At 43.0% G+C, this 13,362-nt stretch overlaps 1 protein-coding gene across 2 annotated transcripts in view; it reads left to right on the top strand.

Moving 5' to 3' along the window:
- LOC135050579 (probable tRNA methyltransferase 9B) overlaps positions 1-13,185 on the top strand; it is a 50,342-nt gene extending 37,157 nt beyond the window's left edge. For both annotated transcript variants that reach the window (XM_063957037.1, XM_063957036.1), the window contains exons 3-4: positions 9,526-9,699; positions 11,778-13,185. In XM_063957037.1, the coding sequence (XP_063813107.1) occupies positions 9,526-9,699; positions 11,778-12,751 (1,148 nt within the window). In that variant the 3' untranslated portion in view covers positions 12,752-13,185. The remainder of the gene's footprint in view (positions 1-9,525; positions 9,700-11,777) is intronic.
- The last annotated feature ends 177 nt before the right edge of the window (positions 13,186-13,362 follow it).

Here is a 13,362-nt window from a genome sequence, read left to right as displayed (position 1 = left end):
CACAAAAAAAAGTAACAATTTTCCCATATGGGGCATAACCCGGCGTTTCTGATCGTGTTTATGAACAAACTTTAGAAGCCAGACAGGACTAGTAAAATCATTGGCTTTTAACATTTTGGGCATAAATACGATCAGAAATGTAGGCTTTTACAACTCAACGCATAGTAAATAAAGCTTAATGTCTTTAAAAAGAAAAAGAAAACAATTGGTTAACAGTTGGGCGACAAACCATAAAAATGTAACCACCGTGTCATCAGGAGCTAGAAATATGCAGATAAATATAAAATGTCTGTTCTTTTGGGTAATAGTGATGAAAGCAGGGAATCCAATACAACGGGTCAGTTCTGTGAAAATACTCAAAACACAGGGGAAAAGATTTCCAGAGTGTAAAGGCCCATACACACTTGCCGATAAAATGAGCGACGTCACTCATTTTCCCCCTCCCTGAGCGACGTCGCTCATTTTATCGGCAAGTGTGTCTGCAACGATTGTCCCTGTCGGCAGTGCATGCATGATCTGGAATGTCATCCAGGACCTGCATGCACGGCTGGCGGAGACGTGACGTCACTGAGCGATATGAGCGGTCATATCGCTCAGTGTGTACAGTCGGCCGACGACCGGTGCGGGAGGGGAAACATTTGACGACATCACTCATAGATTGGATTCTCTGCTTTCACCGCCAATATATTTCTAGCTCCTGATGACACGGTGGTAACATTTTTGTGGTTTGTGATATTGTTTGAAGTGTGGGGGACACTTATATTCACGGGTCTACGGGTAGCTTGTTTGGCACACTTATACCCTTTTCAGATAGAAATGTCTGAAAATCCTGGCTTTTACCCAGCATTTGAGTGCCGGGTAGTTTTGCCGGTCCCTACTTGTCCATTTACACAGACTTGCAAGTTACTGGGTCAAGAATTTCTACCTGGTAATTTGCAGATCAACACGGAAATTTTGTCTATGTCAAAGCGTCAACCCGGGTCGAAATTCCCGGGTCTTCAACCCTGGTAAATTCCTGGGTCGAAGTCCCGGGAATTTCAACTCGGGTTGACTCTTTCACACAGAAAAGAGACCCGTGTTTTTCTGCAAATTACTGGGTAGAACTTCTTATTCACCTGGGAATTTGCCTTTCTGTGTGAAAGGGGTATTATCCGTATCATCGCTAGTCTGCACATGACCCCAATTACATGTCAATGAAAAACCACAGGAAAGACGTATCCTAGTGCACAAGAGCAAATTGGAGATTACCACATGTAAATGGAGTGACTCAAAACTAGAACTGTAACGAAGTTTCTCTGTTAGGTGTATGGTTACATAATACATTCAATTCTCACATATGTAATAAGGGTAATAACAGCCGACGCAGAGGGGCTGATTCTTAGCTGCGAATTGGGACTTTTTTCTCATGTCAAAAAACCAGCAGGCATGGGTTTTTGTTTTTCAAATAAAAAATTGCAATCAAATATCAGTTTTTATTTAGCAGCTACAAAGTTTGTGGTAACTTTTCATTTATAATATCTCTGAAAAGTATTGATAAGGTTTCAATGATATGGGGCGGGGATGATGATTTTAAAAGGTGCAAAGCTGGAGGTTTCATAAAAGTTGATTCTGTAGCGCTGGGTTACATCTAGGGAGGCCAATCCCGGGCCGTTTTTTCAATACTGGGATTCCCGGGACTGGGTTGATGGTTATAAAATGAAATTCGTTTAGGTCTCTCCATCTGCCCCGGCCAGCCCAGCCCAGCAACTCACCATCCTCTGGGAGGGGAGGGGGGTGGGGGGGGGTGGCTGATCCACTTGCTGTGGGTAGCACGGTGAGGTCCCGGTCACGCGTGCAACCACTGACATCACGTCATGCCGCGCAGTGCACACAGCCGGAGGCAGGGGGAGTCGGGCAGCTTGGAGCCTGCTGAAGATGCTCAACGCTGCCCGACACTGGGAAAAAAAAGGGTTGTGGCTAATCACGACCCCTCCCCCCCTCCCAGGATTTAATCCCTACCAATTTTAGGCTAAAATCCCAGGATTGGCGGGATCCCGGGATTTTGTCCACGCTAGTTACATCATACATGTTAAAAAATAGTTTTTTTGATGACTTTATTTTTTCACTTGCAGATGGGAGTTGCAAGTTTACCACTTATTTACTACATGCACACTTAGGCTGGTTACACACTACAACAATGTGTACCCAGCGGATGTGCCAGCCGCCAAAGCGTATTGGTGGTACACACCAGAACGGTGTGATTAACGACAGAACAATCCCTCGTGCCGTCCTTCAATACACTGCACGTGCGATATCTTCCGATTTGTCGTGCAGCACGGCCGACCAGAAGATATTGCATGTGGCCTGTGGGAACACACAATCGTCCATACACACAGCCCAATATGCATGTTCTGTTATTCCGATTCGGACGGAAACAACATATTGTGCTGATATCGGTCAGGTGTGAAATACCTTATAACAACCTCCTATACTTTTGCTAATGGCCATTAATACCAAACACTGCCTTTATGGCCAGTGGTGGATGCACTACCAAATACAGCTTATAGCAGCGCAGTGGCACATTGGGCAGGGGCCGCTGTTACTTTTATAAAACATATGGAAGCCAAAGAATTGTATTGGCCCCTAAAGTTTTATTAACCATAAGAGGTACAACTCGCTTTGGATCTAGGGCCTAATTCAGACCTGCTCGCTCGCTAGGTTTTTTTTTGCAGTCCTGCATCAGCACTGTGGCTGTTGAAAGACTTGGGGCGGGCTGAGGTAACTTGCCCCCTGGGATTCATCTTAATCTGGCTCCCCCTGACACCCCCTCCACCTGCAGTTGAAAGGAGTCGGACGAAAAGGGGGCAGGGCTACAAGGCACTGCACTGTCAGTGCCAGGCCAGCCAGCATGGGGGAGAGGAGGGGAGGAGAGTGGAGACCTCACTATCCAGCATCATCCTGAGCCTGCCTAAATGGTGAGTGTGACTCAGGAAGGGTGTGGTATAATAGATAGACACCACATGTTAGACAGTAAAAAGGTAGACGGGGTCATATGGTAGACAGTACAAGAGGTCGACAGGGTCAAAAGTTAGACACTTTTTTGTTGTTGTTGTATTATTGGGTTTTGTGTGGATAGTTTTGTCATTAGGGACCCCTAATTGTAGAAAGGCATGCGCTCGCCACAAAGTTTATAACCAACTCCATGCCAACATGGATATAGAAGGTATGAAAAAGTCAAAAACTTAACATTTTTTTAAAAACCCGTGTCTACCTTTTTTATGTCTGTCTACCTTTTTTATGTCGATTTTCTGACCCTGTCTACCTAATGTCTGTCTAACATATGGTGTCTATCTACTGACTGTCTAACTAGACACTGTCTATCTATCTTCCGGATACCACTCAGGGAAGGGGCATTGTTTATTCTTGTGAGTGTGATTACCCTCTTTCCCTCACCCCTCTCCCCCCCCCCCCTCCTCTATCTCTCTCTCTCTCTCATGGTGCTACGTAATGAGGGGTACTACTGTGCAGTGTAATCAGAATAAGTTTGCACTACTGCGTAGCACAGTTGTAATTTTTTTATATATTTAATTTTTTTGTTAATTTGTATATTCATTTATTTTATTTTGGGTTGTTGGGGTTTTTTGTTTTTGTTTTTTTTTTGGGGGGGAGGTGCCCCCGGGCGCCTGAAAATCCTAGTTTCGGCCCTGAGCATGGGGAGATCTATGAGGAAACTGCTTCCTGGTTCCTGCACACTGACACAGAACTGGGGACAGGGCCAGTGACTACAGGGGGTGGAGCCGGAATCTCTATTAGGGTAATGCTGCTAATGAGACTCCCGGCGCTACTGCCCCCGTGTTAAGTGTAAACGGCTCTGGTCTAGGAATAATTCATGTTGGAGCTGCAGTGGGAAGGGGTCAGTCCTGGGTCTGACACAGTTTGTAGCTGTTCCAAAGCTCAGGTCAACCCAGGACTTAGAAGGAAATGGGGTATTAGCATGGTCATAAATTCATTCTGAGCAGCATTCTGAACCAGTTTTCAGGAGAATGCAGTCTATCAACTTGGAATACATATGGTTGACCAGCAGATGGGATGCCGGCTGTCACTATACCGACAGCGGCAGCCCATCTGTCAGAATCCTGGTAGCGAGACAGTGGCAGCGCTGCTGCTTCGGTCCCACAGGTTATATTCCCACTCAGTTCCCACTCGCATGGACCCACCATCTGAGTGGGAATAATCGCTGTTGGTCGGGATTTTGACCGTCAGCATTTTACCGGCTGTCTGGATTCCGGCGTTGGTCTCCTGATCTCCAGGATCCTTACAGCCTGTATATTAACTGCATCCCAGCAATTCATTGTAAAACCAGTGACCTCAATCTCAGCTAATGTTCCTGAGGCACTGGTTCCTAGTGAAATGATAGCTGCAGTGCAGAAAAGTGCCCAGGTTACCAGTGTACGGTCTGATTGGACCCTCATGCCATCTCCACCTCCAGACCATGCTATAGTTGGCCATACACTTGTCCGATATGGCCTCTTTTCGCCCGATTCCGACGGATCAGGCCGGGAAATCGGGTGAAAACTGGCTAAATCGCAGGTGTTTGACATCTGATCCAATCCAATGCACGGTCCGTGCGCATCGGGCCTGAGTCGGTGGCTGGACAGCCTGCACATAAGATAAATTCGGAATCGCAGCCATCAGGTGTACACCGCGGCTAGTTTTTTAGCACCTGCGATATATCGCATACGATTTCTCGAATGCCTTCACTTAAGTGGCTTTTCTCTGGACACTCCCACCCACACACACAGTGACAGCAGCATGCGACATATCGTATGCGATAAATCGCATGTAAAAATGGCACATCAAGTACCAAACTGGATGGAAGCACTCTCTGGGAGCTGCTGGGGGAGTTCAAGGAAAATCGGATCCGACTTGTGCCTCAGACAAATCGCAGTAATGTATGGGGACGGTGAGATTTTGACTAAATGCCAATTTTGACTATGCGATTTCCCAGAGCCCAGAACCACCAATTTTGATTATCTTTACTTGCGATTTTTGACTATGTGCAATTTTGACTATACTAGAACCTAGATTGTCACAATAGTCAAAACTGCCTTGCTTGCACAGTCTATTTTTCTCTTGCAACACCGACCCCACTGGAGCGCGCATTGAAATCGCAAGCTGTATACACACGGTGCGATATGTGCTAACTTTTCTTACAATTTTGACTCTATATAGTCAAAATCGTAAGCACACATCGCACCGTGTGTATGCACCTTACCTTCACCTTCCACTTCCTCTGACCTTGAAGCTGCAACATGTTATGTATTCAGACGGTTTTCTGACTGTGAAATACTGGGGCTAATTCAGACTGGATCGCTGTAGCGGCAGCAATCGCAGTCTGAATCTTTTTGTGGTGTGCGCACGCGCAGCGGCCGCACTGCGCGTGCGCACCCCGGGTGCCCAGTGAGATGCTATGAGCATCTCTGGGCTGCGATTGCCTCTGCCTGATTGACAGGCAGAGGCGGTCGCGGGGCGTGAGGGGGTGTGCCAACGGTGTTAGAATGGCATTGGCGGAGCGCAATCCGGACAACGGAGGCGTGTCCGGACCATTGGGGGGGGGGGGGCCGCGGCGGATGCGTGACATCACATGCATCCACTGCGACCTGGAACATGTCAGGTAGCTCCCTGCTGGCAGGGAGCTACTTGTCAGGTACAAAAGCATCGCCGCCGTGCGATGCTTTTGTACCTGTGCGGGGTTAGAGGGCAGGGACTGACATGCGGGGCGGCCTAGCCCTGTACTGGGCGTCTCCCGCATGTCAGAGTGAGTGACTGATCAGATGTGCTAAATTTAGCACATCTACGATCAACTCTGAATTACCCCTATTGTGAGAGCACGGTTTTCTTAATATGTATTACATTTTGCAAACCCGGTCATTATGCCCTACACACAGTCCAGACATTAGTAATATCCCTGATTCATTACAGGTAAGTAAATCAAACTAAGATAAGCCACTTGTGCTCATGCATGGATAGTCTTAGTAACTGGATTGTGAAAGGATACTTTTTATCAACTTTTCAAAAAACATAAAAATAAAAATACAGTGTACAATTAGAGAAAAGCTAACAGTCATTCACATTAATGAATAGGTCAGTGGTTCCCAAATGCGGCCCTCAAGGCATCCCAACAGTCCAGATTTTAAGGATATTCCTGCTTTTGCACAGATGGTATAATCAAACTGACTTGGGTACTAATTAAGGGGGTCATTCCGAGTTGACCGCTCGCTAGCTACTTTTTGCAGCGCTGCGATCAGATAGTCGCAAGTGTGTGAACGACTGTGCAGCCGAGCTCTGCAAAAACATTTTGTGCAGTTTCTGAGTAGGTCTGAACTTACTCAGCCCTTGCGATCACTTCAGTCTGCCTCGACACGAATTGACGTCAGACACCCGCCCTGCAAACGCTTGGACACGCCTGCGTTTTTCCAACCACTCCCTGAAAATGGTCAGTTGACACCCATAAACGCCTTCTTCCTGTCAATCTCCTTGCGATCGGCTGTGTGAATGGATTCTTTGTTAAATCCATCGCTCAACAACGATCCGCTTTGTACCCATACGACGTGCCTGCGCATTGCAGTGTGTAAGCATGCGCAGTAGAGACCTGATCGCTGCACTACAAAAACCGGCAGCGTGCGAACAGGTCGGAATGACCCCCCAAGTCACCTATGCCTAAGCATGGATATCTTTAAAACCTGGACTGTTGGGGTGCCTTGAGAACCGCATTTAGGAACAACTGGCATAGGTTCTCAAACTCGGTCCTCAGGACCCCAAACAGTTCATGTTTTTCATGTCTCCTCACAGTATCGCAAGTGTAATAATTAGCTCCACTTCTGGATCTTATAAAATGTGTCTGTGAGTAATGAATACACCAGTGCACCTGCTAGATGACCTAGAAAATGTGAGCTGTTTGTAGTCCTGAGGAATACAGGCAACAAAACTAATAAAATCTAAATTGAATAAAACAAGAACAGAAGTGCCTTATTCATATACCTCTGGCTTTGCATAACTCATAAAATGTGGCTTAATTGTAATCTATAAGAAACAAAGTAAGCAATGAAGCATAGAGAAGGAAAAATAAGACCCAGATCACAGGAGGTAGCGTACACATCACCACAGCATTGTAATATGGACAAGTACCAGAGTAATCAGAGTAGTAGTGTGTTTCAACCAAAAATCGGAGAAACCCAGCCCCATTCAACCTAAATACTGGAGTATGATTTTAAATACAATATGCAATTCCCAGTAGGGTATGAGTAATTAGGCAGAACTATTTCCCAGGTGTCTGAATAGGTACCAAGTTGTTGAATTAAAACTAAAGGTTCTAGCGATTCAATAGAGTCCCCATTTCTACCCCACTCCCAGTACTTGAGAAGTAGCATGTCGTTCAAAATAGAGAATCCATAGGAGGTCGTTTTACTTCGGTGCCTGAGGGCAGGGAACGAGATGTCCACTTATGGTGGATGACCTTTTGAGCAGTGGATGAAACGATTGCCAGCAAAGGGGTTTGGTGGGGACCTGGTTGCGTACAGAGTATAGAAACCCAATTACCAAAGTTGTAAAACAACATGGGGATCAGTTCTTTAGGAAAGATCTGCCTCGTGGTCTTATTTATACATGCTAGGACCTTGTTCCAGAAGCGCTCAATTTTCAGACCCTTTCAAAGGCAATGGTGCAATGTATCATTATCTTGTTTACATTTTAATCCTCGCCCCACCCCACCCCACCCATGCTCCCACCCTAATTCAGATGATATATATTTCCTTTGAGATGGGGATAAGCAAGCTCTGTATAGGAGTTTAATATGTACCTCCTGAAGTACTGAAGTATGAAAATATGAGAGTTTTGGCAAAATATTTCATCTCTGAGGGCTATACTGTGCATTTGATTAGTTATTTGTGAAAGTAAATGAGTTACATTGAATAATACATTTTCCCAATCTTAATTCAGGAGAAAACAATTGTTACTAACAATTACATGTAATTGCTCATTTGAATACATAGCCTTTTAATTGTCCTCTTGCTGAAAGAGCTCAAATGAAATTGGAGGCCTGTAATTATTTTGGTATTACAAGCAGATTGCATTAGATAAGTGTATTGTATTCAGGATAATTGGTTTGCATAATAGTTTTTTAAACTATCTTAATAAATCTATCATAGTAGAAGTCTGTTACCAAGGAACTTAGGGGAAAATGTAATTGCCTGACATTTGCAGGCATCAGCAAGACTGGAGGATGTTTTAAAGTGGTAATCGTGTTAAAGGACAAACCCAACCTGGTTTTACCTTTAAATGACTGCTACCTTAACACATGTACCCCTTGGGGTGTACAAGGCTGAAAGGAAAACACTACTTCTCTATCATCCTTGGAAGGACACCGCACTTCAGAGATATAGGGGCAAAAGTAATAGCCTGTGACATGCAGGCATTGGTGAAATTCCGTAGAGTCTGCCCGATGTTTTATAATCATTTAAAATGCAAACTCAACCTGGTTTTGCATTTTAAAAGATTGCCACTTTAAAATGGGGGGGCTGTGAGCAATCTCGCAAGATCCATTTTGCACATGCGCAGACCCCACCCATCAGATTGGTACATAAACCATTGAGTTTATGTACAAATCTGAATTAGGCCCTATGATTGATACTCCTCACCTTTTATATACTCAACTACTGTGCGCTCCTTTATTTTGTAGCCTCTTTGGATGCAAAACACTGAACCTTTAGTACATCCCAATAGATTCAGAGAAAAGGATTTAACTTGCGTACATTCAGTTGTTACCTATCGCAGTAATTAAAATATCTTTAATGGTTCAAATAATTTGCATATTCTTAGTTATCTCCTATAGAGATCTGTAGAAACTCTTGGTTGTCATCTCCTGCAAAGATTGTATTTCTGCAGTCCCTTGTATGCTATGCTTTCCAAATTAATGCCCAAATGAAATCACCTCTGCTGCATAGACTGATAAGTGGATGGTGCTTGTAACATTAATTGATTAGGCACATTAATTATTCATATGAATCAGAAAACCTTTATAACAACTTTATCCCCCACACTAGTTTCCTTCAAATACACAACATTCACCCCAAGTTAATTTCAATGCACAAAATGGTTACTCACCCAAAGTGCATTAGAATGGTTACACAAACTGAGTGAACTGCACATTACATTAGTACGTTTTTTGTACCAAAAGTACAGGCGTTTTACCATTGATCTTCAGTATATTCCATTAATGACCGATACTGCTGCTTGGAAAGCCGGACTAGTCCAAAATTTGTGGTTCCTGCCTTTACATAACCTGACAGAATCACCTGCACTATCTGTGTATAGTAGAAACAGTTAATTATATTTAGTGGCATTTCTTTTTTCCTTGAAATATGACAATGTATCTATCCTTGTCCGGGGTTGAGTCTCCCATCCTGCAGTATTAGGAGGCTCTCAGATCATGTTTTCACGGTTCCTGGTGTATTTTCTTTCCATTAATGCATTTTCTTGTTATTGCAGGTTGTGGCAATGGAAAATACCTACATATTAACAGTCAAGCGTTTAAAGTGGGCTGTGATTATTCCTTCTCCTTGGCTGAGGCTGCAAGGAATCGAGGCTATGAAGTGTTAGTGTGTGATGGACTGAAGCTCCCGTACCGTGATGGCTGCTTTGATGCTGTTTTATCTATAGCCGGTAAATTAACAGGTCCTTACAGTATTATAAATTATGGTGCTTGCTCAAGCATTAATCTTTATTTAGCACACTGATGTTCTTTTTGCAGTTGTGTAATATTTATATTACGTTCTGCTATGTGTAAAATGTGAGGAATTCAATAAATAGCAACTCATAAAACAGCTACAGTGCAAGGTGGAAAAAAGTACACCCTATATACTTGTTTCAAGCATACATCATATAATTAAGTACAGTTTATTTATATCTCTTACATAGAGCCATCACATTCTACATACAAGATAAATGTAATTAAGGCACAGCAGTCGCTGTATTAATGGAGCTTGCAATCTAATTTCCTTATCACAAACCCAAAAACACACACCAAGGCCAATCAGAAGACCATAGGGTAGTAGTACTAGATAAGATTACATCAGCAATGAGGAAAGCCGCAAACACAGAACATATAAAATACACGCAGCAAGCACTCTGAGATGGAGCCAAACACAAGGTTATAGCATCATAAGACAATAAATATCCCAACTAATACTGTATATAGTCTCGTCAGCTGGGTCACACGGTGGAGTTGAAGTTCCTCACTTGGAAAGTGGTCATCCTGTTGGCCTTGGCATCTGCAAGGCAAGTGTCTGAGTTAGGTCTCAAAAGAGCCCTTATTTGATCTTCCATGAAGATAGAGCTGAATTGAGGACACGTCAACAATTTCTACCGAAGGTGGTTTCCTCTTTCCACATGAACCAACCTATTGTGGTGCCTGTGGCTACTGACGCCTTCGCTGAGTCAAAATCTCTGGATGTGGTCAGAGCTTTGAAGATTTATGTCGCCAGAACGACTCGGATTAGGAAAACAGAGGCTGTGTTTGTCCTGTATGCTCCCAACAAGGTTGGGTGTCCTGCTTCCAAGCAGACCATTGCACGCTGGATCTGTAACACGATTCAGCATGCTCATTCCACGGCTGGATTGCCGTTACCAGAATCGGTGAAGGCCCATTCTACTAGAAAGGTGGGCTCATCCTGGGCGGCTGCCCGAGGGGTCTCGGCATTGCAACTTTGCCGAGCAGCTACTTGGTTGGGGTCAAACACATTAGCAAAGTTCTAAAAGTTTGACACCTTGGCCGATGAAGACCTTAAGTTTGGTCAATCGATGCTGCAGTCATCCGCACTCTCCCGCCCGTTCTAGAGCTTTGGTATAACCTCATGGTTCTATGATGACCCCAGCATCCTCTAGGATTTTAATACCTACCGGTAAATCCTTTTCTCTTAGTCCGTAGAGGATGCTGGGCGCCCGTCCCAGTGCGTACTGTAACTGCAGTGTTTAGTTGTGGTTACACACGTTGTGTTACGGTATTGTCAGCATGTTGCTGCAATTGTTCATGCCGTTGGCTTGTGTTCTGTTGAATGCCACGTTCTGCGGCATGTTTGAGGTGTGAGCTGGTATGAATCTCACCTTAGTTTAACAATAAATCCTTTCCACGAAATGTCCGTCTCCCTGGGCACAGTTCCTGTAACTGGAGTCTGGAGGAGGGGCATAGAGGGAGGAGCCAGTTCACACCCTTTAAAGTGCCCATGTCTCCTGCGGATCCCGTCTATACCCCATGGTTCTATGATGACCCCAGCATCCTCTACGGACTAAGAGAAAAGGATTTACCGGTAGGTATTAAAATCCTATTATGAGCATACATAAAGGTTGTGTCTGTCTCTCCATTACCTATTCAGTCCTTTTTAATTCTTAAGTTGGAAAGATAATATCTATAGCAAGGCAAAGTCCCATAATGTGTTAGGGACCCATATGATGGGGTTCACCTTGACATGGTGGATGGGCTCACATTTTTGGTCAAACATTCTCAAGAACCTCTTTTAGGGGGATATTTATCAAAGCATGTAATTTTTTGTAACACAGCCTATTGCATGGCAGTTAAAAGCTGATTGGCTGGTACTTTATCTGTCTCACCATGCTTTGATAAATACCTGCTTATACTTCATATTTATCAAAACTGTTTTAACTATCAGTATTTTTAGTGCTTAGAGTGTGCACCTGCATGTTATTTTGCTAATATACCCCTAAAATGTATTTTCTCCTCACAGTGATACACCATTTTTCAACCAAAGAGCGTCGCATTCGAGCCCTTAAAGAGATGGCTAGAATACTGAAAGTTGGTGGGCAGATGATGATTTACGTATGGGCAATGGAGCAGAAAAGAAGAAAATTTGAGAAGCAAGATTTACTTATACCATGGAATATGGAGACAAGTATACAAAATATATCCGATAAACTGCACAGTTCTATGGATCCAAGCTTTAAAAACCTCCCACTCAACGGGCCCTTCATCAGGAGCAATACCACCATAAAACCAAAAACTAAAAGTTCCTTATTTGTTGGCGAAACGCAGTCGCTTCAGAATGGACTTTATTCATCGAGGTTCTTAGCACGATCTCTAGAATCAGGACTGGATAGGAAATTGAAGTGTGTAGACAGTGACCGTAAGCATCCAAGTATCATTCACCGACTGTATGATTACTGCATTGAGATTAAAAACCTCACAAACACATATCAGTCCAAGCCGTCATATTTGTTAGAGAGCTTAGGGGACTTCTTACCATCACACATGCAGAACTTTGAGCATAATAAAAATAAGGGCACTGAATTACTCTTATTCTCACTCACTAATATGCATTTTCGGAAGTCTTCAAATGCAGAACCTGGCAAAGAAATAATAGAAAGCCTCAATAAAGTTCCTTTACCAGATTTGGGTTCTATTGGCAATGAATTAGTGGATATTAAACATTTTACTTCAAAATATGCAGATACTCCTGAAAGTAGTGAAAACAATAAAGATGAGTCTAGTCTCATTTCTGACTGTGATGAGAAAGTTTCACAATGCCATCAGGCCCTACCAGACGAATATAATGGCTGGCTGCGCTACTACCACATTTTTAAGCAGGGTGAACTAAGCGACCTCATAGAGCAACACGTTCCTGAGCTCCATGTTGTACGGACATTCTTTGATCACTCCAATTGGTGTGTTATTGCAGAAAAGACTCAACTATGGAATATTTAATCTGTTCTACAACAACCGAAGCTATGTATGAGCAACTTAATATGTATTGTATCATATATATATATATATATATATATATATATATATATATATATACACACAACATATTTTTCACTGTTCATTTTTTCTGTACTATTTTTATATTGTGTGGCTACAGTGCTAGTTTTTAATACAGTGTTTTATTTTGTTTTTTATATACTAAAATTTTTCTTTAAATAAATATCTGTATCAGACTCCGTTGCTAGAAAAGGTTAATAACTATGTTTCATCTGACCCAGAAGCGTATTTCTGTCCAACACATCTACCACTAGCTATGCAATTATGCTGTGGAACAGGTTTTAAGAGTATTTTAAGTGTTATTGTATTTTTTATTTATTTTATGTAATGGTCACAAATTGGTTGAAGGAGATCTTGCACATAATTAAAACAATACAACACCAGTTTATGATTGCAAACAAAATTCAGCATGGGCACTTTATTAAGAATACTACTTTACTTAAATGTCTACAAGACTGTGATTAGTTGTAAGAGTAGTGACCAGTATGCCTTATGGTAGCAGAACACTGACATTAAGGTTTGTATAGAGCAGTTTAGTCAGTGAAGTGTGTTTT

The sequence above is a fragment of the Pseudophryne corroboree genome, chromosome 2 (genome assembly GCF_028390025.1).
Source record: "Pseudophryne corroboree isolate aPseCor3 chromosome 2, aPseCor3.hap2, whole genome shotgun sequence".
NCBI classification, from domain to species: domain Eukaryota; kingdom Metazoa; phylum Chordata; class Amphibia; order Anura; family Myobatrachidae; genus Pseudophryne; species Pseudophryne corroboree.
This window is presented reverse-complemented; position numbering and strand designations above follow the sequence as displayed.